The sequence below is a fragment of the Papaver somniferum genome, chromosome 9 (genome assembly GCF_003573695.1).
Source record: "Papaver somniferum cultivar HN1 chromosome 9, ASM357369v1, whole genome shotgun sequence".
NCBI lineage: Eukaryota > Viridiplantae > Streptophyta > Magnoliopsida > Ranunculales > Papaveraceae > Papaver > Papaver somniferum.
Genome location: NC_039366.1, coordinates 145927428 through 145951946, shown reverse-complemented (window position 1 = coordinate 145951946; position 24519 = coordinate 145927428). Strand labels below are relative to the sequence as shown.

The following is a 24519-nucleotide window of genomic DNA, read 5'->3' as shown; positions in this document are numbered from 1 at the left end:
ACGGCGCCATGCCACAACTACTAGCACGACGCCATGCCACAGCTACTAGCACGTCGTTATTCCATGGCCACTGGCATGCAATCATGCCATACGTAATAACATGCTACACGTTTTCTCATGAAAACACTCAAGACATCTAACACATGTCACAAACTGGGGGATACTCATAAAGGGTATTGGTTTGGCGGTTTACAGCGTGCGGCGTACACTACGCCCGTTACATGAAAGTGTCATAAGAATGAGTCGGTTAGTAAATACAAGGAATAATGGTGAAATGCCCCTTTCATTATGGAACATCAATTCCAGGCGTTACCCGTGACCACCGCCTTCCACTTTACTCAGCCGTTTCCATTTCTTACGAGACCAGAGTACGTTCTGTTACGACTTGTATAAATAGGTCTTACCTATTTCCACCAGACAACAAGTTTTGGTCAGGAGAATACGACACTCAGAAATTACTTGCTAGCTTTCCATCTGTTAGCTTTCACTTTCTGATACAAGTCAAACAACTACTCTTCCAGAAGCAACTATTCTGGTCTCAACACTCTCTTCGCTTCCCTCCCTAAAACCAACCCTTCTCCTTCACTTTGTGACCGAAGCAAGTCTGGAACGACCATTTCTTGGTTTAGGCCGGATTTGTACAGATTGATCTCTCGAATCTAAATTACTCCCTTGCAATACATTGTTTATGGTTTAGACTCGTTTCTCATCCCCTCACGCGAAATTACCAAAATCAGCAGAAACCGTTTTTACCCTCAAACACCTGGACAGTCTATGTTCGATCGAACCTAAACAAAGCAGTAGGGCCACCCTACATAGGGTTGGCGTTTGACGTTGCTGGGAGGTGTTCGTGTGATGTTCGACCGGCTAGGGCACAAGTGGGCCTGCCGGTGGTCATCACGTCAATCGCCCATTCTTGCCAAGGTTTGGCTAGGCTTGTTAAATTGCGCGGCCAACTTGTGTAGCCGCGATCGTTTCTGAGACTGATACGGACAATCCATATTTTCCTTAAGGAAATTAAATTTGTTCGATCGAGTTGAAAGTGCATCGATTCGAAATTCTCTTTGTCAGAGAATGATGTAGCATGTACGGGTATTTCGTACATGTCTCAAAATTGGCACTTGGAGATTCATGATACTCTGCTGAGAGTGAACACTCAGTCGTCATGTCATGCTAATAATGAGAGTTCGGCGAGGAACATCACAGGAAATACTAGGCAAATCATGCATTAATTAATAATGCTAAAATTCACAGAATATTTGGGATTGTTGCTACATGCACCATTCTGGGTGAATTTTGTGTATTTATTGAATTGCTTCAAATAAATAAAGCGAAGAGGTACTCATGACTTATCAAACGGCTTTACCCTTTGCAGGATGTCAGCACATTAAATACTGGTTTTACAATTTTAGCCCTAAACTAAAATCCACCATCAACATTAAGTCCCCTGCCTAGCACATAATGGTTGCATTATTGTGGGGTAAGCATGAGATGGTGACAAATAAAGATAAAACTTATGAGACAAAGTTAGATGTTACCAGGAGAGATGGGTCGTCCTGTCCTCGGAACATGTCACGTTCAAGAGGCGTCCAGGTAAGCGTTCCCCTAGCATGATGTAGGTTTATGTCATAATCCTCGACTTTGATGTGGACGAGCCCTATCATGAGGAATATCCTTAAAAGGATGCTGATGTAATTTTTGAAAAGATGTTGAAGCATCTCCCAAAGAGAATGTTGATGTAGCTTCCGGAAGGCGTGTTGAAGCGTCTTCTGGAGAGCGCTGAAGCGGCTTCTGGAGCGAACATCGAACCGGATCCTGGAGAGAATGTTGAAGCAGCTTCTGAAGCGAACGTCGAGGCGGTTCCCTGAGAGAGTGTTGAAGCAGCTTCTGGAGCGAACGTCGAAGCGGGTCCCGGAGAGAGTGTTGAAGCGGCTTCTGAAGCGAACGTCAAGGCGGCTCCTGGAGAGAGCGTTGAAGCGGCTTATTCTTATGGAGAGAGCGTTGAAGAGACTTCTGCTGGAGGGAGCGTTGAAGCGTCCTCTTCTTCAGTTTGACTTCCCCTTGCGAATTACATGTTTCTTGATTGGCCATCTCTCTTGTGTTGAAGAAGTCCTTAACTGACGGCGCAGGAATTTCATGCTGAGCCTCAGTCCCCAAGCGTGATTTATATGGTTCTATCTTGTATGGTCGGTGGGTTTACTATAATAAATATATCGCCATCTCGCCTCCGTGACTCTATTATTTCTCCATGGGAAAATAAAATATGCAGAAGTTCGGATTACCTCTGTCTGTAGTGGTTGTTGCTATGGTGAAGCTCGGGATTGGCAGTCTTCATATAGTGGTAGAGCTTGTCTCGTTATTAGAGGGAAAATCTAATGATGGAACCGATAACTTCCTTCATGTTGCCTCATAGAATGAAAAATAGGGAGACAGTCCCCTGCCCACGAGTATCTAATGAGCCTTCGACTTGATAGACGTTGTCACGCTGGGTTCATGAGGTTATCTTTACGTCTGCATTGCGTTTCATAGACTCCCAGGAACATCACTGGTCTTTGACAATACGTCTGCTCTCTTGAGTATATCCTCGTCTTTGGACATCTTGGAATAATAATGAGTGCTTGCATCTCTCTAAATTCACCATCTTTGAGATGGGCAGTGCTAAGCAGTCCCCAGTCACACTCCTTTGCCATTATCATCTTTGGATCGTGTCTTTGAGGAGTAGGGAAGTTCCTTCATGCGAATGACTTAACTAATAGGTTCTTCAAATATGATGAAACTGGAGAATCTGTATGTACCTCTCAAGTCTCAGGTGCAATCTCCTTTGGTAACGCAACTACTTCTTTTACGGGAGACGAAATTCTGAAAGCGTCTCTCATTGATGCTTCTTCCATCGATACAAATATGGAGTATCTTGGACGTTGTTTCATCATTGTGGCAGTCGTACATGTGGTACTGGAGTTGGAGTTCGCGATTTTGGACGCGTAGGATGTTGTATCTCGGTGGTTTTCCTCTTGCTGCTTCAGCGAAACTGCTTACAGAAGGCTGAAGGTTGTATTTCCTGTTGGTGAGATGTATGCTTCCACGAACATCATGAGGCTCTTCATTACTGGCAGGCTTGTTCTTTCTAGCAGGGCAGGTGCTGTCGTAACTGAGCGCTTAGCAGCTTCATGGAGTTCATAGGATGTCTGAAAGCGAAAAAGCGCAGGTTCTTCGACAAAGCACGATAGACAGGTACCATCCTATTGATGCACAATTACACCACTTGTTGTTCAGTCACATTTGGACCGCCATCCTCCAGTGCCTGAATTCGGGACATCTTGATATAATCATTTGGATATTCGTTGTTTCGCTAAAGCATTCCTCTTAAGTCTGACAGAGTGATTCGCCCAAACTGCGGATTCTTTCTCGACATGATTATGTGGACATCGCTATCTTCTTGAGGCTGCTCCTTTGAAGTGTCGGCTTCAGTAGATCTGAAGATGTCTCGGGCTCGCTCTCGTCCGGGCTGACATAATAAGCTAACCCTTTATGATGATTTGGAGATGACAATATTCGTTGGATCTTCCGAAACTGTTGTAGTGTGGTCCAGACGAAACTCGCTCCTTTCTTCAGCAAGGGGGTGAATGAAGCAACAAGCTGGGCTAAACCAGGTATAAAACGTCGATTGTAGTTCACCTTGCCTATGAAGCTTTGGAGTTCCTTCACAGTTCGAGGAGGCGGCATCGTGAGGATAGCTTGGGTCTTGGATGGGTCCACTTTGATTCCCTCAGCAGTCACCTGGAATCCCAGAAATTTGCCTGAAGAAACGCCGAAAGCGCATTTCAAAGGATTCATCTTCAATTTGTATTCACGACACCTTTCGAACACTTGCCGTAGGACTCCTGTGTGGGCCGCCCGAGCTTTTGATTTGACTACTATATCATCCACGTAGTCTTCAACTTGCTTATGCATCATATCGTGGAAGATTTCCGTCATAACGTGTTGATACGTTGCACCGGCATTCTTTAAACCAAATGGCATTATAGTATAATAAAATTTTCCGAGAGGAGTTCGAAAAGCTGTCTTACTTCCGTCATGTTCATACATCCTTATCTGATTGTAGCCGCTATATTCATCCATGAAAGAGAACATGCCGTGTCCGCTGGTTGCATCTACCAACATGTCGATGTTATGTAGAGGAAAATCATCTTTGGGGCAGCATCTGTTTAAGTCTCCGAAATCCATGTAACACCTGATCTGTCCGTTTTTCTTTTCCACCGGAACCACATTAGCCAACCAGGTTGGATGATGAATGGGTTTAATGAAGCCAGCATCTAGCAACTTCTGAATCTCAGTCTTGATTTGCTCTTCTACCTCGTGTCTGAATTGCCTCGGAGATTGTTTGACCGACTTGGATCCAGGTATGACATGTATATGATGGGTGGCCAATTTTTCATCTAAACTGGGCAGTTCGTCGTATGTCCAAGCGAATATGTCCTGGTATTCTTTGAGAAGTTCCACGAGTTCCGTGCGTTCATCCGTGCACAAGGTTGAGCTGATGGAGATAGGTCTAGGAGATTCCTCACTCCCGATGTTAACGACTTCGAGCTCATCGGTTGTGGAGTTGGTGCCATCTTGCAGTTGTCGTGGGGCATCCAGCACTTCCCCTTGTGGGTCGTCGTTTTTGTAGCATTCCGTTGGGCGGAGATACTGGGTAACAGTCTCCCCTTACACGGTTTTCCCTTTCTGATCACGGTTCTCCACAAAAGTTCGCTCCCTCTTAGTGTGAGCGTGGGTCGCGGATTCACATGATGAAGAAGAATTGGTACGCTTTGTCAGTGCATCGTGAGGCTTAGCCTTCAATGATGCAAGTCGGTCCTCTTCCTGTATTGACGCCCATGTGGGGAGTGGGGTGCAATGAACTTTGTATGATTCTTCCCGCAGCGCTTCTCTTGGTTCAAATAATTTCACTCCACATATTGGTGCGTAAGAAGACAATGATGCAGGAATACGAACGACTTCTTTATTCAGCATAGTCTTCAGGCATTGGTGATACGTCGGGGGGACGATCCTATTTTCATGAAGCCATGGTATCCCCAGTATCATATGGTAGTACGGCTCATTTTCTATGACTTCGAATTTCACCTTTGATTGGACGGGCCCTACAGATAAATTCAGATTGACATACCCGTATGTGTTGGTTTGGTTCGCTTCAAAGTCTGGTAGGCTGTCGCACGATCTTGCTTGGGGAACCTTGGCCTTCCTGAGTGTCTTGAGAGTAATCACATTCGAAGACGCTCCCGTATCGATGAGGGCCCTCTTGAACTCTGAATCCTTGATGCGTGCAGTAACATGTAAGGCCTTGTTGTGACCTTCTTCCGGCATCATGTCTTCTTCTGTAAATGTGACATTATTCACAGACATCTCTGGTGTTTTCGAGGCTTCTGGACGCAAAGGAGTCAAATGCACGTCCAGGGCTATCCGGTTGATTGCAGCAAACGTCTCCGCCCGCTGATTCTTCGAGAGGTGTAAAAGTTCGCATAAATTTTCCACTAGAGAAGCCGCTTCCTGATCCACCGGCCTCTGGTTCATAGTGAACTATTGACTTGAGGATGATCATTGTGAGGATCAGTCCCCAGTGTAGAAATCTCAGTGACAGGATAATCGCTCATATCTGATGCCATCTTGATGAGGAGATCGAGTATGCCGTTTATCGTTTCTTTGATCAGGTCCATGTTCTTCGTGTGAATCTCCTGCACTCGCGCTAACACGATCAATATTGGGATTCTTGAAGTTACACCATCAGATACACCATTAGGAAGGGGGTATCTTCATTGGAGGAACTTCGACCGGGATTTGAAATTGTTGGGGGAGTCCTAAGACCAGCCATCTTTAAAATCAGCCAAATGGGATTGGGTATTGAAGAGATTGACTTCACAACCGAGAGATTAATCTCCCACCGTGGTTGCCAATTGTATATGGGTGAAAACTATTTCTGCTGGTTTTGGTAATTTTGGGTGTGTGTGTATGAGAAATGAATCTAAACCCTAAACAAATGCACTGCACGGAAGTACTTTTTGATTCGAGAGATCAATCTATACAATTCTGGACTAAACCAAGAAATGGCCGTTCCAGACTTGCTTCGGTCAGAAAGTGAAGGAGATGGGGTTGATCTTAGGGAGGGAAGCGAAAAAGGTGTTGAGATTGTGAAGGTGTTGGTTGTTTATGACTTGTATCAGAATGTTGAACTGGCTTGCACAATGTAGCTATCAGTTCTGGGTGTTTTCTGAATACTATGACAACACTTGATTTCTCCGTGTGTTTGAAAATAGGTGAAGGACCTATTTATACAAGTCATTGAGCGCAAACCTTCATCTCGTAGGAAGTGGAGGAAGTTGAATGATGGAGTAGTGGGGTCGTGTAGGTGGTCACACGATCACGTCTTGGCCAACTTCCCTCATCACCTTAACCGTCCATGCCTCCTGACACGTTCTTGTAAATGGGTGTGTTGCACGCCACACGTTGTAAACCGCCAGACCAATACCCCAGTAAGTATCCCCCAGTTTGTGACATGTTTGATGTCACGAATGAGTGGATCGTGGGACCCACAAGAAGTAGCATACGGTGCTAGGTTAAATAATTGAGTTATTTAAGAAATCGATATTCATGAAATATCGTGTATACTTTATGCATGTAATGCATCGAATACAATAAATATGTATGAAGCATCGCTGTTTTAAAGCTTAACGGAGTAAGTCGCGGATTAAGCGTCTTAAAATAGCTGCATTCCCAACCATCTTCGAGTGATCGTTTGAAGGACGCATGGGGGGGCCATCCCTTGACCGATCACTCCTTGTGGTAAAGTGACGGACGGTGATCACAAAGGTGCCTCATTGGCCGTTTAACTCTTAGCCTAGGTTGTCTGACCAAGCTGGCAAAGTTGGACGGACGAGATGATCTGCGGCACACGTTTACGACCGTTGATGGATTTTAGGGTTTTAAAGAGGTGCGCAAGCATCACTCTTTAGCTTGACTGAAATCAAGCATGGACAAAGCTTCTGGTGGGACTGACCGGGAATGCGTGTGGACGGCTTGCCGGTGTACAAGTCCGTACCACTTTGTCTCATGAAGGTGCGATCTAGGCCACTCAATTCGACTGGCAAAGATGAGTGGTCGTGATCGATTTGTGATAGAAATCCTTTGCCGCAAAGGATTTGGGAACCGCGTGATATGCCTCATTTGGGCGTGCGTTTCGAGGCGCTCGGCCATGGTTAGCCTAGGCCAATTGGTCACACGCATAGGTGGGCCCACGGTGATCACGTTGATACTCTTGGTACCTCTTAAGTCGATATCTACACCCTCCGTTTAGGCTGGCGAAGATGGATGGAAGCGATCGAACTGCGGAAGTTATGCAGCGCCGCAAACCCTAATTAGGGTTTTAAAACGGTCACGTACGCGTGACTTGGATAAGAGGTTTGGCAGGCTATGTTCCTCCTTTGTGGAGACCGACCGTGTGGGGCCCATGTTGGTTCGACGGTGAACATATGTGTACCTGTACAATGGTCCTAGGCGCGATCTAAGCCATCCAAATATGCCGGCAAAGTTGGATGGTTGTGATCGATCCACGACCCTTTAAGCATCACGCCAGCCTTACTTAGAGCAAGCGTTTTCTGCTCTATGGCTAGGCCGTGAGAGAGTCGGTCGGGTAGGTGAGGACTGGGCCCGCCAACGGGTGCGTTGACGCTTCTCTGATCATTCATGGGATGATCTAATCCGTCCAACCACGCTTGCGAAGTTGGACGGTTGCGATGGTTTTAAGACTGCCCTGGACATTCAATGTTCGATCGAACCTCTACAAAGTTGTACGGACACCCTACTTAGGGTTGGCGTTTGACATTTTTGGGAGGTGTTCGTGTGATGTTCGACCGGCTAGGGCACAAGTGGGCCCTCCGGTGGTCATCACGTCAATCGCCCATTCTTGCCAAGGTTTGGCTAGGCTTGTTAAATTGCGCGGCTAACTTGTGTGGCCGCGATCATTTCTGAGACTTATATGGACAGTCCAGATTTTTCTTAAGGAAATTAAATATGTTCGATCAAGTTGAAAGCACATCGATTCGAAATTCTCTTTGTCAGAGAATGATGTAGCCTGTACGGTTATTTCGTACATGTCTCAAAATTGGCACTTGGAGATTCATGTTACTCTGCTGAGAGTGAACACTCAGTCGTCATGTCATGCTAATAATGAGAGTTTGGCGAGGAACATCACAGGAAATACTAGGAAAATCATGCATTAATTAATAATGCTAAAATTTACAGAATATTTGGTATTGTTGCTACATGCACCATTCTGGGTGAATTTTGTGTATTTATTGAATTGCTTCAAATAAATAAAGTGAAGAGGTACTCATCACTTATCAAACGGCTTTACCCTTTGCAGGTTGTCAGCGCATTAAATACTGGTTTTACAATTTTAGCCCTGAACTAAAATCCACCATCAACAGATGGTAAATCACTATTAGCCATATTATTTTTGACTTCTAAAATGTGAATGCTAATAGTGATTCCAAATTTTCCTCCAGAGTTTCTGTTCAGGTTGATAGAGCTTGGATTCTGAACACTGGTGTCTCTCTGGTAGTAGAGATTGTTTAAAATATGTCCTGGATTATGATTTACTCTAGAGAAATTGCATAGATGTTGGGTGCTTTTCAGGGCAGTAGCTGTAGCAGAAGGGCTTATATTCCTGAAAACCTGATCACATCTAGCCTTCCATATGAACCAACAAATGGTAGCAAGTTCTAACTGACTGTCGGATTGTTAGAAATAAACCAGCTATTGAACCAATCATGGAATGATCTGTAAGCAATAAACATTTGGTGGTTTTCCCCAAAAATTTTAATTCAAACTTCAGAGGCAGCTGGATAGGCTAGGAGAACATGGATGATGTCTTCAGAAGATTTTTTGCAAATGGAGTAGATGGGATCAATATAGTTCAAAATGCTAGCAGACTTAGCATTTGTTGGAAGAATGTCATGTGCACATTTTCAGATGAAGAGTTTGATAGTTTGTGTAGTGTCTAGTCTCCATATCTGCTTCCAGTGAGCTATAATAGTATCATTAGCATACTTTTCATTGATCTGCTTGTCATATAGAGATTTGACAGAGAATTTCCTTGTATTAGTCAAGCTCCAACTTATAGTATCTTCAGAGGTAGGGTTATGATGAGTTTGGGTTATGAGGTCTTGAATGTCTTGGGTAAACCAGAGAGCTAAGATTGTGGTGTCCCACTCTCCATGAACATTGAAAAGTTGATTAACTGTTTTGAGGTTAGAATGGCAATGAGGGGGTTTGTGAATGATGTCAGGAAAGTTTGCAATCCATCTTTCCTCCCAGATGTGAATTTTAGTTCCATCCTCAATCTTCCATATGTAGTATTGTTGAATGTAAGATATGCCTTCTAGAATTCCTTTCCATATCCAAGAATCAGTTGTTTTTGGTTTGGTATCTATTCTAATAACTTCTTGATTTGGATAATGGGCTGCTTTCATAGTACTGCTCCAGAGAGAATTTGGTTCTTCAATTAATCTCCAAGCAATTTTGGAGGTCATAGCTAGGTTGAAATATTCCATGTTTTTGAAACCCAAACCTCCTAGTTCCTTAGGTTTGTTGACAACATCCCAAGCAATGTAGAATAATCCTTTAGATTTGTCTTTATCTTTATTCCAGAAGAAATCCCTTTGTATGGCATTTATCTCTTTGCAGGTACCTTTTGGGATCTTGAAGCAATTCATTTGATAGATGTTGTAGGTTGAAGTGACAGTTTGGATGAGAGTGACTTTTCCAGCTGTAGATAAATTAGTTTTCCAACCAGCAAATCTGTGTTTTAACTTATCAACATATGGCTTGAAAGCTTGAAAGCTTGAATCTTGCTTCTGTTGGTGAAGAGGGGGGAGCCTAAGTATTTGCCAGTGCTGCTGATCCTTTGAACATGCATGGCATCACTTATTCTATCAACAATGTCTGGGGAAGTGTTTTTACTGAAGAAGATTCCATATTTAGCAAAGTTGATCAGTTGTCCAGAGGATTGACCAAAATCTTGAAAGATCTTGATGAGATTGTTGCATGCTGTCATGTTGGCTTTGCAGAAAATCATGCAATCATCAACAAAGAAAAGATGGTTAATAGTAGGGGATTCAGTGCATATTTTGGTTCCATGAATGAGCCCTTGAGATTCAGCAAATATTAGATATCTAGATAAGGCTTCCATGCAAAATAGGAATAGATAAGGTGATAGAGTATCTCCTTGTCTTAGTCCTCTAGTAGGTTTGAAGAATTTTCCAGGTGATCCATTAACCAAAACAACAAGGTTGGTGGTAGAAATACATTGGTGTATTAGGTTGCACCATTGAGTACTGAAGCCCATCTGAGTCATAACTTAATTAAAAATTCCCAGTTGACTTTGTCAAAGGCTTTAGCCATATCAATCTTAATCTCAATGATGCCATTAGCTCCTTTTTCCCTTTTCTAGTGTTCATATGGTAAATAATTTCATGGGCAATTGCTATATTATTAGAGATTTGTTTGCCATGGATAAAGGCAGATTGAAAGGGTGATATGAGTTTGGGTAAAAGAGGTTTGAGTCTTTGAGCTAGCAATTTAGATATGATTTTGTAAGTGGTGTTGCATAAAGATATAGGCCTGAATTGAGCTGGGGTATTTGGGTTATCAGTTTTTGGAATGAGAGAGATGAAGGTGGAGTTCATCTCTTTGAGAATGAAGCCAGAAGTGAAGAAATTTTGAACCATGTTGATTATGTCTTCTCCTACTACATCCCAGTTAGCTTGGAAGAAGTTTGGTGGGAATCCATTGGGTCCTGGAGCCTTGTCTCCTTCCATGCTAAATAGAATGTTTTTTATTTCCATAGTATCGGGAATCTTTAGAAGGTTAATATTCTCTGTATTGGTTATAGTGGTGGGGATGAGATCTATGAGGGATTGATTGATGGTCATAGGTTCAGCAGTAGCCATAGTAGCAAAATGATTGGTGAAGCTGAGAGTAATTTCATTACTGTTGTGAAGCTAGGTGTCATTTTCTTGCTGAATTGAGACTATTATGTTTCTTCTGCATCTTTTCTTGGCAGAAATATGAAAGTAGCTGGTGTTTTTTATCTCCCAGTTTGATGAGTTGATCCCTACTTTTTAGTCTTCTAGAACTTTTCTTGAATGTCTTGCCAATGTTCCACTTTCTGCTTAGCCTCTCTGATGGCCTGACCTCTATTAGTGTTGAATTGATTCTTAGTAACCCATTCCAAGTGTTGAAGACCGTCTTCTATATTTGTCTTGATATTTCCATAAATTTTCTTGTTCTATTTCTTTAATTTGATTTTTACATCTCTTAACTTCCTAGCTATCTAAATAGCAAGAGAGCCTTTGTGTTGAGTCTTCCAACATTCAGCTATGATTTCCTTACAATCTTTGTGATCAAGCCAGGGACCAAAGAATTTGAATGGGATGTGACCTTGTTTCCAAGTTGGGTTGGTATTGAGAAGAATGAGATTATGATCAGAGCCAATGGAAGGTAGGTTTGAAATGGTGGAATTTAGTTGAGTTTCAAGCCAACTCTCAGTTGCTAGGCCTATGTCTAATCTTTGTTTTGTTAGCTGGAGGCCTACTCTTATGTTAGTCCAAGTGAGAGGACATTCAGTGTAGCCTAAATCAGTGAGATTAGTTGCTTCCAATTTCTCCAAAAAGATGTTAGCTTCATGATAATCAATAGGATGTTGGCTGAATTTTTCATGATCATGCAAGACAAAGTTCATATCACCCATTATCAACCAAGGGAAGGTGTTATGAGAGTTTATATTTTCTATCATTTTCCAAGAGTGAATTTTATCTAGAGTAGTATAAGGACTGCCATAGTAGCCTGTGAATAACCAAGGTTCTCCATCATTAGGATAAACAGTTGCACTTATACGATGGTTAGAGAAGTCCTGAATAGTGACATTAAGGTTGATTTTCCAAGCTAGCACAAGGCCCCCTGCAATTTTAGATTTGCCTCTAGGTTTTACAAACCAAATATTTGTGACTCCTATGTTGCTAAGGATGACTTTCAAGTTTCTGGTTTGTTGTTTGGTTTCAGCTAAGAAGAATATGTCTGGATTATGTTTATTTAGCATATTATTTAGGTGTCTACTAGTGGCTGGCGGGCCTAAACCTTGGCAATTCCAAGCCAAAATATAATAAAATCGCCAGAAATAGGAAATAGAAGGATATGTGAAAATTATAATTATGTATTCTAAGAAAGTAACTCTAATAAACATGTGATTGATATGGATCAGAGCAATAATAACTTTGAGAAAGATGTAACGTAAGCCTTGACAGAGATAACTGGTTATAGAAAAGATTACCTGAGGGGGTAGGAAAGGATTAGCTCCCTCAAGGCTTCCAGTAGTCAAGTTGTTCAGGTGATCCTCCTCCATTTGCATGCAATGGTTGTTACTTTTCTTGGCAGGTTGAGTTTGGTCCCAGTGATGTAAGAGATGATCAGTGGTTACATCTGAGATGAATAGCTTCCTTTTTGGGTCAATCAACTGAGGATGTAATTCAGTGTTAACAACCTTGAGTTTAAATTCATGCTTTCTTCTTTCCTAAAGAAGTTTTTTCTGTTTGTTGAAATCCTCATTGATTTGGTTTTGTATTTCAGACAGGGAAGGATGGGTTTCAAAGAAATTTGGGATAACATTATTGGGGTTTGGGTAATGATGCTGGTAATTGAGTTTTGGGAAAATATTCTCAGGGGTAATAGTAGTTTCCATACCAGCTGCAAAGGAAGAGTGATGTTTCCTAGCTGCAGCCTTGATGTTGGTGCCTTTCTTCTTCAACAACTTATCTTTGTTCTTAGTATGCTCAATGAGTTTTTTGTGCTTCTTTTGGCAAGCAATAACTTCAGTGTTAGTGGTAGGAATTTCTCCACTGATGGGTTCTTTTGCTTTTGTATTTGGAGAATGTAATTCGTATTTTCTTTTTCTATCTTGCTTTTTTTTCTTCCTTTTTTGGCTTGAAATCGTGGATCTAACATATATGTATAAATAAATAAGTTAACTTTGTCTTCAAATCAAGTTTCAAATTATAATATTGAATTACATTTTAAATTTCAAGAAACTAGTCAGAAGCCTGACGACAAGCTGTGCATTAATCCTTTTTTGTATAACAATCCCTAGTAAAAGAAGTAGTTACATTTCTTAGCATTGATATCAACTCTAGATAGGTGATTATTAAGACTTTTAAAGAAGTCCACAAAATCATCCCTAAGTGCTCCAAGCATAGAGAAAGCCAACGTGTCGAAGCCATAACCATGAGCCAAACATTTGTCAAAATATTTATTGTGTTTAAGGTTGACCGCATTGCTCAGCGCTAAACCTAGATGGAAAGTGTGGATACCACCAAAAATGAAACATGAAACCTCGGTGACATCCAAGCACACGTCTCTACCATTATCCCAGTTGTAGACCAGATTGTCAGCAGGTCGAAGTGCACCCCCATCATGAAACAGAAAACCCATTGAAGTTTCTTTTCTCACTGCAACGTCTGCAAGAAAATACATGTCTTCTATAGTGTCACGGACAAGGTCATGCGGAATTTGAATCCTACCTCATGCGTATAATGTAAGGCGTGGTCTCCATGGCAATCCATGTCTCTGCTACAAAACACATATTGGCTTCTTTCAGTGAATAAAGGAATACCCAACCTATATTTCAACACATCACTAAATTGTTGAGGTCCAACTTTCTGATTAATCCCCTCAATCGCTATTTCCTTAAGAAAGTCCTGATCATGGCCAGTCTTGTTGCATTGACACAAAGCTAGATCACGAGTACACATTTCAAATTGGGCATTTCCTTCACGACAACATCAAATACTTTACTGCCAAAGTCTTCATGGGATGAGGGGAAGTAAAATCGATATTGGCATCAAGACTACACACACTAGAGAATAAATCTAAAGCATGCTGCATGCCAAGACCATGACCTTGCAAACCGGTGTTACGCAAAATGACGGACTGGAGATACTGGGTCTGAATGCAACACGCAATATAACAATATTTCGCCGCATCAAAAATAAAATATATACCTAGACTACCCCACCTAAAAGACAAAGGGGTTAAGAGAAGTTGCAGTAACGTTTCGTAATCAAAAGGAAATCAGATCGACAACTATCATTTGGTGGTTTTCTTCAACATTCGGATCTGATAGTTGTGAATCTAAATCTAAGTTACTGATTTAGAATGATATTACCCGACAAGGGAGTTTACTGGATTAAACATAAGAGCCTTTGTCAACAACTCAACATATCTTTATACTGAAGATTGAATAAAGTGGTTGCCAAACGATTTGTTCTTTTACTTTTTAGAATACGATCAAAAGAAGTTGAGTACATAAGACTTTACTTTGTAAAGCAACTCAAGATACTGATTTGAGATTCACGTGCGTGACCAAACGGTCGAAGACGCAGGGATACTGAGTGAACTAAGTAACTTGGGGTAGTTTACTTGGTCTCAACTATACGAAGTTCTCTTTTGTTCTTTGTATAGCGACTTAATTCTGAGAGTATTCAAAATTGTACTAGGTCCCAGGGTTTTTCTGCATTTGCAGTTTCCTCGTTAACAAAATCTTGTTATGTTATTTATTTTACTTCCTTATTATAATTGTATATTTATAATAAAGTAAATATACTTGTACGTTAATCCATATTACTTGATATTGATCCTATAGTCAATCGATTTAAGTACCGTAATTATTGTCGAGTAAATATCATGTTGTCGTATTGTCTCGACTTTGTCCATAGACGGTCACACAAGATATCGTCCTTATAGGTTGAAATGAAATGAATTGTGGTGTATTTGTATACCCTCGTCATTTCATCAGCTATTATAAGGATGCGACATATAAGTAGAGTTTATGAGCCCATATGGTTCTTATTTAAGACGTCATCAACAGGAGTTACTATATACTTATCCGTATACGACTCAGTTTGCATATGGAGGTGATGCTATGAGGAAGGATAATTCTCTTTTATCATTTCATATTTTGTTTAGTTGTTGTTAAGTAGTTAAATCTATGTGATTTTTATCATGTCTAACTTGGTTCCTATTTGATTGGGACTTGTTAAAAGATAGGTCGATTAATCTGACGCACAGACTAATCTCCACCGAGTGATTCAGAAAGAAGTTAGACATTCAACCGTATTTTATATATGCTAATTAATGTTAACGTAAACATTTGTTTCGGTATTAAAAGAGATATCCAAATAGGTACATATTTAAAATAGCTCATATTTGTGATGTTTATTCGATTTTCAAATTTAACCAAATATTTGAGTTTTGCAACTTTTGTTATTTTCCTCATTAGTTGAATAATCGAAAAAAATTTACCGTCCTTTCTGGATGGCACCGAAAATAAAATTTTATTCGTTGTTCACGACTGGTAATTTGTAAGAGTATAGTAGTATAACCTAAATCACCAAGGATCTTTGACAAATCAAACCTAAAGTAAGAATTTTAAATGGGCAGCAGGTCTTTAAGAGTTGATGTTAACTGTTAAATAAACTAACCACCAAACATTTTGAGGTAAAAAAAAAGTATATATTTAGGTATAAGAAAAAGTTGTATGAACCACTTCAAGCCTTCTGTTTTTTCCAAATCTGTTGCAAAGGCTGTGCACAACAATCATCTCCAACACCTCAATAAGACTTGTGTTTCACAAGGAAATAAACATATTATCAGCATTCCACCAACGATAAACATCCATATGAGACCAATAATCAACATAATGGGTTACTGCCTGAATCGTTTGGCAGATATGAAATTTAAAGTTCTCATGCGGTAGACAAGCAAAAGAAAAAAAAATAACGATATTATAACTATCCATTAATATATTTAAGAAGATATGTTACTCAAACTTCTTTATGTCAAGGACGGTGGCCTGAGTTTGTTTATGTGCTTGTCTGCTCTGTTGTTGGTGGAAAGTAAGGAAAACATTTAACTTTAAAGGAATTAAACCTTTCATCCTTGTTGTGCTTAGTGAAGTTGCTAGTATATTTGGGAAGTTTGTGCATGCCACCTATAAGGGACCGACCCATGTGCAGCTAAGTCGTATGACCGGTGAAATTACAAGAGTACTAGCATACCACAATCTTTCAACCTATGCATACACACCTTGTATAACCTTACCTAAACAATAAGTTAACAGCCAAAATCAAGGTGTGCTTTGGAGATAGTCGGAATTCGAACTGAACTAACTATGTGACCGGTACCAAGTTGATTAACGTACACGTGCAACTACTAAATTATAATTATGATAATAATTATAATATAGAAAATAAAATAATAACATGACATACAATATTTTTTTTAATTAGGAGAACTTCTTGTAAGAAAAACTTCAGGACCTAGTTCAGTTTTGAATACTCTAAGAATTAAGCCGCTAAAAATTGACTACCGCAACTTCGTATAGCTGAGATCATGTAAAGACTCATTAGTTACCACGTGCCTTCAGTATCCCGCGCCTACAACCAATCTGGTGTGCGCATGTGGATTCAAAGGTAGAGTCCACTATCTTGAGTTGCTTCACGCTGTGAAGACTTCCGCTCTCAAATCCTTTGAATCATAACTCGAAACAACAAAAAACTAAATCTATTTCAATAACCAACTACGTATCGATAACCAAAATCAATATTTAGATCAGTGATATATTAGAGTAAAAGATCTTTCACATATTCAATATTTAAACTCTTTTGGTCAAATATTAAACCAAGATAGTGATTACCAAAATAATCAATCTTAATGAACAAGCTTTACCCAAGCAACTTAATGCAACTAGACAGTTTGTTCAATCTTTCTGCAAGTTTTATGTTTATCAAGATAAACAATTTGTTGGATCCCAGAGAATCAAGTTTACAATAAGTAACGCAACGATCAAAAACCAAAAAGAAACGTCTTCAAATCTTAAATTTTCAAACTTCAAAGTTACCGCTGCAAAAAACTTGATGCCACTATTGATCAACACACAGGCGAAGTCAATTAACATGGATTGAACAACATTTCTATCTACAGATCTTGAATCGCTAAATCTGTAATAGTCAAATCCTTAAACAAACTTGAGTGGCATTGTATTAGAAGAATAGGACCGTAGAATACACAAATATGATTTATCAAGGATATTAATTATACCATTAGTTCCTAATTAAATAATTAATCAATTAAAAAACTAAAATAACAATACGGTTTACTATCCCGCCAACGGTACTACTAAAAGATTCTTGATCCCAAAGAAGACTTTAATCGAAGGTAAATGCAAGATATTTCACCTAATTAGATTACGTCTTAACAAATTGCTTCTCATACGATCAATCAAGATGTGTGTCAAGGGATGAGTTTGTAAGAATACAAGACTCATTATATATAGTGTTATGACCGAACCTCGTTTGGAAAACAATATATTACCAATTTCGGAAATCCTTAAGATACGCAATGAATGTTATTTCTGAAATTGACAAATACCGAATGTATTCCAACTATTAAACCGATATCTCTCATAGATGACTGATGCATGATAAGTGCATAATTCCTATGATTTTAGTTCAACTCCATACTTTTTTTAGATATTATTCTTGCATGTATTTGTGTTATTACTCTTGTTTTATCTAATTTGTCTCTATTGGGTGAATCATCCAAAAAAGAGCTACAAAATGCTAAAAAGATCTAATAACCAAGTATCCAAGTGCCCAAGTCCAAGAGAAGTGGAAGAAGTGCGACGAAAAGGAGCAAAACGCTCAAAATCAAGAGACGGGCCAAAGACCGAGATTAAATCATTCAAATTCAGGATTTCTCATCACCATATTGAACAGAGTGAGGTTATTCCGAGTTCGAACGAAGAATTTGTGGGAAAAAACAAGTTTTTATCAAATATCGAAGACAGGGAAAGTATGCAAATGGGTATGTAAACGGATTTTCAGTATGCAAACGGGTATACATACTTATTTCCATCGATTTAACTGAAATTTAAGTATGCAAACATGTATGCATACTGTTGAAGGCCAAAATTCACGGTTAGGGTCTTTATTTTGTATTTTCGGGTCGGGTTCTTGAAACGAATTAGATACTTGAAGGTCAAGCAATGTAAACCTATATAAATAGGTATTAGTCCTTTCACATCATATATCATATCATCTCATATCACAAGCTAGGGTTTATTCTACATCAGAAACCTAGGGTTTACCCCTTTAGGGGGAAACCACCATTATTCATCTTTTTTGTAATATGAGTAGCTAAATCCTCTGTTGATTAAGATGAATCCAATGTTCTAAGAGTGAAGCTTTATTATTAATACAAACCTATTTGAAGTTTTTATCATCATCGTTTGTTTTCATTATATCTAGGGTTTATGATTGATTCTTAGATTGGTTTGGGTGCGCAACCAGATTACTCTATTGATCATTCTATTGCTAGTAGAGAGTTGAGCGATCTGTAATTGTCGATCATCTCCTACACAAGTAGAAAACATGAGACCTTGCAGAGGGATTCTGTAAAGCAATCGTGTGTGTGTAGATGGGGAAAAACGATTTGCTGGTTTTTAAGGAATTGAGGAGACGACCTTACGGAGGAGACTCCTCGAACCGAGCGAAATGTTAAACCTCACACATATGCACCGCCGCAAAAGGGGTGCTTTAGATTCGAGAGATCAATCTGTAGTACTCCGGCCTAAATCAAGACAATGACCGTTCCAAAGTAAATTCGGTCACAAGAGAGGATGGGTTGATCTGTAGGAGGGAAGCTGAGAAATGTGTGGAATCAATGGTAATCAAAGATTGTGGGTGTATGTATTCTGAATATGATAAGCTCTGAGTGACTGAAATTTCTCAATTGAGAGTAGTTGCTCAATTGATGAGTTGATGATCTCGTGTTGTCAGTTTGACGTGAGATTGATGATACTAATGATGCCGATGATTCAATCATGATTCAGAGACTTATTTATATTGCTGGAATTTTAGACACCATGATTCCATGAAGTGTGATAGTTGATGGAATCAAGGAGTGGGGAAGTGGAGATCGTGTTTGAAACCAGTTGCTCAACGTGTGGAGACTTGGTCGATTTTACACCCACTACCTCGTTAATTCCTTCAAATGATTGTACGACTTGCTCATATTCCATCGTGTGTTTGAACACACGTGCCATAGACCACCAGACCAAAACCCTAAGTGATATCTCCCCAAGTGACACGATTGACGTCTCGTGGTTTGTTAGTCAGTTAATGACTTCGTGTTTTGATGGGACGATGAGTCCATGTAGTTGCTGAGTTGAACATGATGTTCTGAAACTCATGAATTGAACATGTCATGAGACAGAGGTATAGTTCTTACGATGAAGTGAGCAAGTATTGCTCATTCGATGGATCGTTGAATATTGATTGTTGAATCAATATTCCTTGGTTTGAGCAAATATTTATCATCTGAGCAAGTGTTTCTCATGTGATGAATTGTTGAATATTTGATCGTCTGAGCATGTGTTGTTCATCTGATGGCTTATTGGCAGCGTACCAAAAATATTAATTAGAATACTGGTCATTGAACCGAGCATAATTAATAAAATTAATGACCATGAGTCCGTCGTAAAATTATTAAGGTTGGAATCTGGAATGATGATCCTTGGATTCAGAAACCCTAATTTGATCAATTCATGGTTCGTCAGAAGTTTAACCATGGGACGAAGGAGGGAGCGACTACATGGGACCGTGGATCAACCATGTAGTGTCCATATGCTCACGTGAGAAAATACGAAGAACTCCTGAAGAGTTGAAGATTTGTTGGTGGAAGAATGATTAAATGCTGGCTTAATCATTTATTCAAAAATGCTCGTCTGAACCTTAGGTGAGAAAACCTAATTAATTATGACGAGGCGAGGGACCGACCATGGAGTCACGAAACCGGCCCTGAGTTGTCACGTGACCGCCTGACGATCACTTCATGAAAATCCAAAGTGTTTGGAAGAGTTTTGGACCTAATACGAGCAATTGTGCAAATTAGGTCAAAACTGTGAAAATTGATGGGACCGGCTTCCGTGAGCCAAAGAGCCAATCTTGGTCGGTCAAGATAGCGTTCTCGTGTCCCCAAGGCGTCCGCGTCTCAGTCCTGAGAATTTTGATATTTTCTGGTGTGCAATTGAGCATCCATTCGATAAAATATGCCAAAATTAGGGTTTCGACGAAACTGAGGAAAACACCATGAGATGATGAAAAATAATTATAAAATAAGGAATGAGGAGGCGTGGGACCGCCGTGGTCAAGGCATGGTCGTCCGGTCGTGACCACGGTCCCGTGGTGCCTTTTCCTTAATTTTATAATATTTTAATGATTTTATGAAAAATTCATGAATTTTGAGAAATTTGATGAATTTAGGGAGTTTCCATGAATTGAAGGAGTTTTCATGAGTTCAGGGAAGCAAAAAATATTAAAATAATAAAAACAAGGGCGTGTGGGACCGTGGAGGCGCGGCCGGCCGGCTAGGGCCCGGTCCCACGAGTTTCCTTAATTTTTTAATATTTTTAGCTATTTTTGATGATTTGAGGGAATTTTTCCTAATTTGAGAGAAATACCATAAAATCAAGGAATTTGATGAATTCAAGGAAAAATAGGATAAATAATAATAAAATAATAAAGAAAAGGGCGTGTCGGACCGGCTAGGACATGGCCGACCGGCTAGTGGCCCGGTCCCACAAGTTTTTATAATTTTATTTTATTTTATTATTATATGATGATTTGTGCAAAAATACCATGAAATCAAGGAGTTTTTTCATGAAATTTGAGAAATAACAATAATAATAAAATAATAAGAAACTGTGGGGTGTGGGTCCGGTTGAGACCAAGGCATGGCCGGTTGGCCAATGGTCACGCCCCGCACTCCTTTTCTTAATTTTATATTATTTTCTATGGATTTATGGAAGTACCATGAAACCGAGGAGTTTCCTCGAGACGAAGGAGATTTGATAAAATGAGAGAATTTTCGTCAAATCATGGAAAATAATAAAAATGCATTAAAAATATAAACTGGCGTGTGATTGACCAAGACACGATCGGTCGGTCGTGTGTCCGTGCTCTCAGCACCCTTGTCAATATTTTTAATTATTTATTATTTTCTTCTCTATTTTGCATAGGTTCATCGTTTCGTTGTATTTTTGAAATACTCGTTCGTGCGGTGATTATTAGTGTATTGTCGTTGAATACACCTTCACCATTTGAATCGGGGCTTACTTAGAGGTAGCTCAGACGCCCGGTTGTTGATTATTTATTACTAATTGTGGAATTCGGTGGAGAATAATTCACAAAATTGATCAATAAGATGTTTATTATTAATTCATAAGATCAGCTGAGGATTCGAATAGGAATTCAGAATAATAAAGTGAGCATTACCATTCCATGGGATCGTAGATTCGACCATAGAATCGGAGTAATTAAGATTTATCTATTACCATTTATGAGACCAGTTGTGGATTCGATCACGAAATCGGAGTAATGAGATAATATAGTTATTGCTATTCTATGAGATCAAGATGTGGATTCGATCATAGAATCAGAACAATTGTTTATTTCCATTCCATGGGACCAGTCGTGGATTCGACCGTGGAATAGGAGCAATAATAGATTATTTTGGGAATTCAGTAGTGAATGTCACGACAAAATTAATCTTAATTAGGAATAATTAACTTTGTGGCTATATACTAGCAGAGCAAGCTATCTAGGAGCATTAATTATCCCGATATGAGCTTGTCGGTAAGTCATATCCTTTATATATTCAGGGTAAACCGTGTGTTTGTTCCTGAAGACGTTATCGCTCTATACTAGAAGAGCAAGCTGTCTAAGAGCCGTCCATCTCGTGATACTATATAGAAATAATCACTGAAAGTATTCAGTATTCATGAGATATGTCGTTGTCCAGTCGTGAGACTACATATCTACATGTACTCTGAGAGAAAGTACTCTCCATTGAGAATTCTATGAGAGACCCGTGTCTCGATACTCACGTCTGATTGCTGAATCAGAGCTTCGTATAATTATGAGTTTATGATTTTAGCCTTTGTCGAAAATCCACCATCTACATTAAGTCCCCTGCTTACTGAGGAAAGCTGTGTTCCTCAGTCAGCATTAAATGGTGATTTTCCGGCGATAAATAATAATACCAGTAATTGAACTTAGTCGTAAGTTGAGACATTACCGGATTTAGAGAACATGAGCAAACCACGACTTATGAAGGCTTCAATATCATGATTGGAGCGTCGTTTGATGAGCATAAATTGGTGTTGAACCGCTGGTTTGGACGACGAGTCCGTGGTCGGTTAGGATTTGCGGGTCGGGCCCAATAAGGAAATCCGTAGAAAATTAGGTTTTGGAAATAAAATTGATATAAAAGGGATTAATCCTTTTTTTTCCCACGACCAGCTCTCCATCATCTCTGCACCTTCACGCCAGTAGGAGAAAATTCCCGCCGCTGCCGGGCCACCACCTGCCGCCGCCGGCCGATTTCCGGCCAAACCGACCAGGTGCGGTTTTTTTTTGATGTTTGCTGATGTTGTGACCTTCATGAGTTGTTCATGTTTTGATCATGATGAAGTTATATACATGTGTGTATATTAGTGTGAGTTTTATGAAAAACCCTCGTTTTTTGGAAACGTTCGTTCGATCGTTAGTTTTGCAAACTAACTATAATCCCTGATTTAGGAGAGATTTTTTTTTAGTATATGAACCTAGGTTCAGTGATAAAACTTAGTTTATGAGCTTTCATGTGTACCAAGGTTCTATCATAAAAGAAGTGGATTTTCATGAAATCGGAACAATCCTTCGTTTTAAAGACAAATAACGATGACACGAAGGAAAATATGTATGATAAACTTGTGTCCAGTGATAAAATTTTGCTTATGAGCTTTCATGTAAATACAAAACTTTATCATATGTATGAGATGTAAACTTTCACAATATTTTTTTAAATAAACCTTCGTTTTAAAGACAAATAATGACGATACGAAGGAAAAATAGTTTATATATGTATATATATATGCAGACGTGACATATATTGTGCAAAATATGATGATATATTTTATTTGCATGAGTTTGTTTTCGTTAAATAAAATCCTTGAGAATTTATGTATGCAAGTTGCATTAATTGTTGTTTTTTCGAAAAATCAAAACGTGGGTTTTGAGGATTCTTCAAAGATAGACAATATATTTATGATAGAATACTGTATTGTTATGAACTTCATAGGTCAGTTGTGTGAATGTTCACATTATGAAAATTGTGTCCGTGATTTTATGAAAAATCAGTTTCGAAATTAATAAAGTTTCGTTCGTTTTTGCAGTTTTCGAAGAGACGAACGATTTTGAGGTGTTAACTCTATCGTTACTATCACTATTGTTAGTGGAAGTACAAAAGGTAAGAGTTCAGAGTTACCATTTTTGCCGTATTTCCTTGATTCATATCTGGACAGCATACTGAAGTAGAATGTAATGTGGACTTTGCAGTTGTTTTAGTAAAAATGACCAATTCCTCGACCAACGATACTTCAAGGGACGAATCGCATACTGATGATGACATCTCCAGGGATGATGCATGCATGGACGAGACCTCCATTGGTGAGTAAGAGGAGGATGACACTGGCGTGAAGAACATTCCTAATATAGACGACGCGTTTTTTGAGGAGGATCCAAAAGGAGCTGAAGCATATCTCAAATCCCCAGTATATCGTCTTCTGATCAACCCTAGGACTGTGACTCAGAAGAAATTGGTGACCCCGAAGATGATAATATGGCTTTGTCTCGAACGAGGGATTTTCCTTGCATCGACCATAGATTTTAAGCTTTCTCGACGCCCTTTGGAAAAAAATTCTGGATGGGCGAGGCATATGTTGGTTTTCCCTCATGTTAGGGCTATGCTCAACCAGGCACGAGTGACGAGAGCTATTCAAGCTTCGGGAGATTTGTCTATTAATTATGATGTGAAAAGTATCGTGGATTTGCTGGCTCGTTGGTGTGTTCCCACTCACACCTTCATATGTAGATGGGTAGAATTTACTGTTACCTTAGAAGATGTGGCTGCTTTGATGCATCTCCCGATTACAGGTAATTTCTCTGGAGGTCTTTCAGATGGGGAAAAAGTGGTTTTTGACACTCTGACAACTGCGATGGAAGAAGTGAACAAGGCGTCTGGTAGTAAAGGTTGTTATTCCCATTGGTTTACACGTTGGTGGCCAAGAGATGAAGTTTCTGATAGTCCCATCACCGGTATGTTACCTATTGCCGCTTTCTTATGCTTATGGTTATCCAGAGACATATTCGAAGACAGTGGACATTTGTTGAAGACTTTCGTAATCCCTTTTGCTATTAAGATGGCTCAAGGTGAGCAACTCCCAATAGGTAGCTTATTCCTGGGTTCCTTGTATTCTAACTTAGACTCCTTGGTGTTAGATTCCAGCGTGTCGAATGGCTTCATGAAGATTGAGTG

General features: G+C 39.7%; 1 protein-coding gene across 1 annotated transcript; it reads right to left on the bottom strand.

Annotated features, from left to right (window-relative positions):
* Nucleotides 1-9020: 9020 nt before the first annotated feature.
* On the bottom strand, nt 9021-9767 carry LOC113312677 (uncharacterized mitochondrial protein AtMg00310-like). Its single transcript, XM_026561412.1, has one exon. It carries the CDS (start codon nt 9765-9767, stop codon nt 9021-9023), a length of 747 nt encoding a protein of 248 aa, XP_026417197.1.
* Between the last annotated feature and the right edge of the window lie 14752 nt (nt 9768-24519).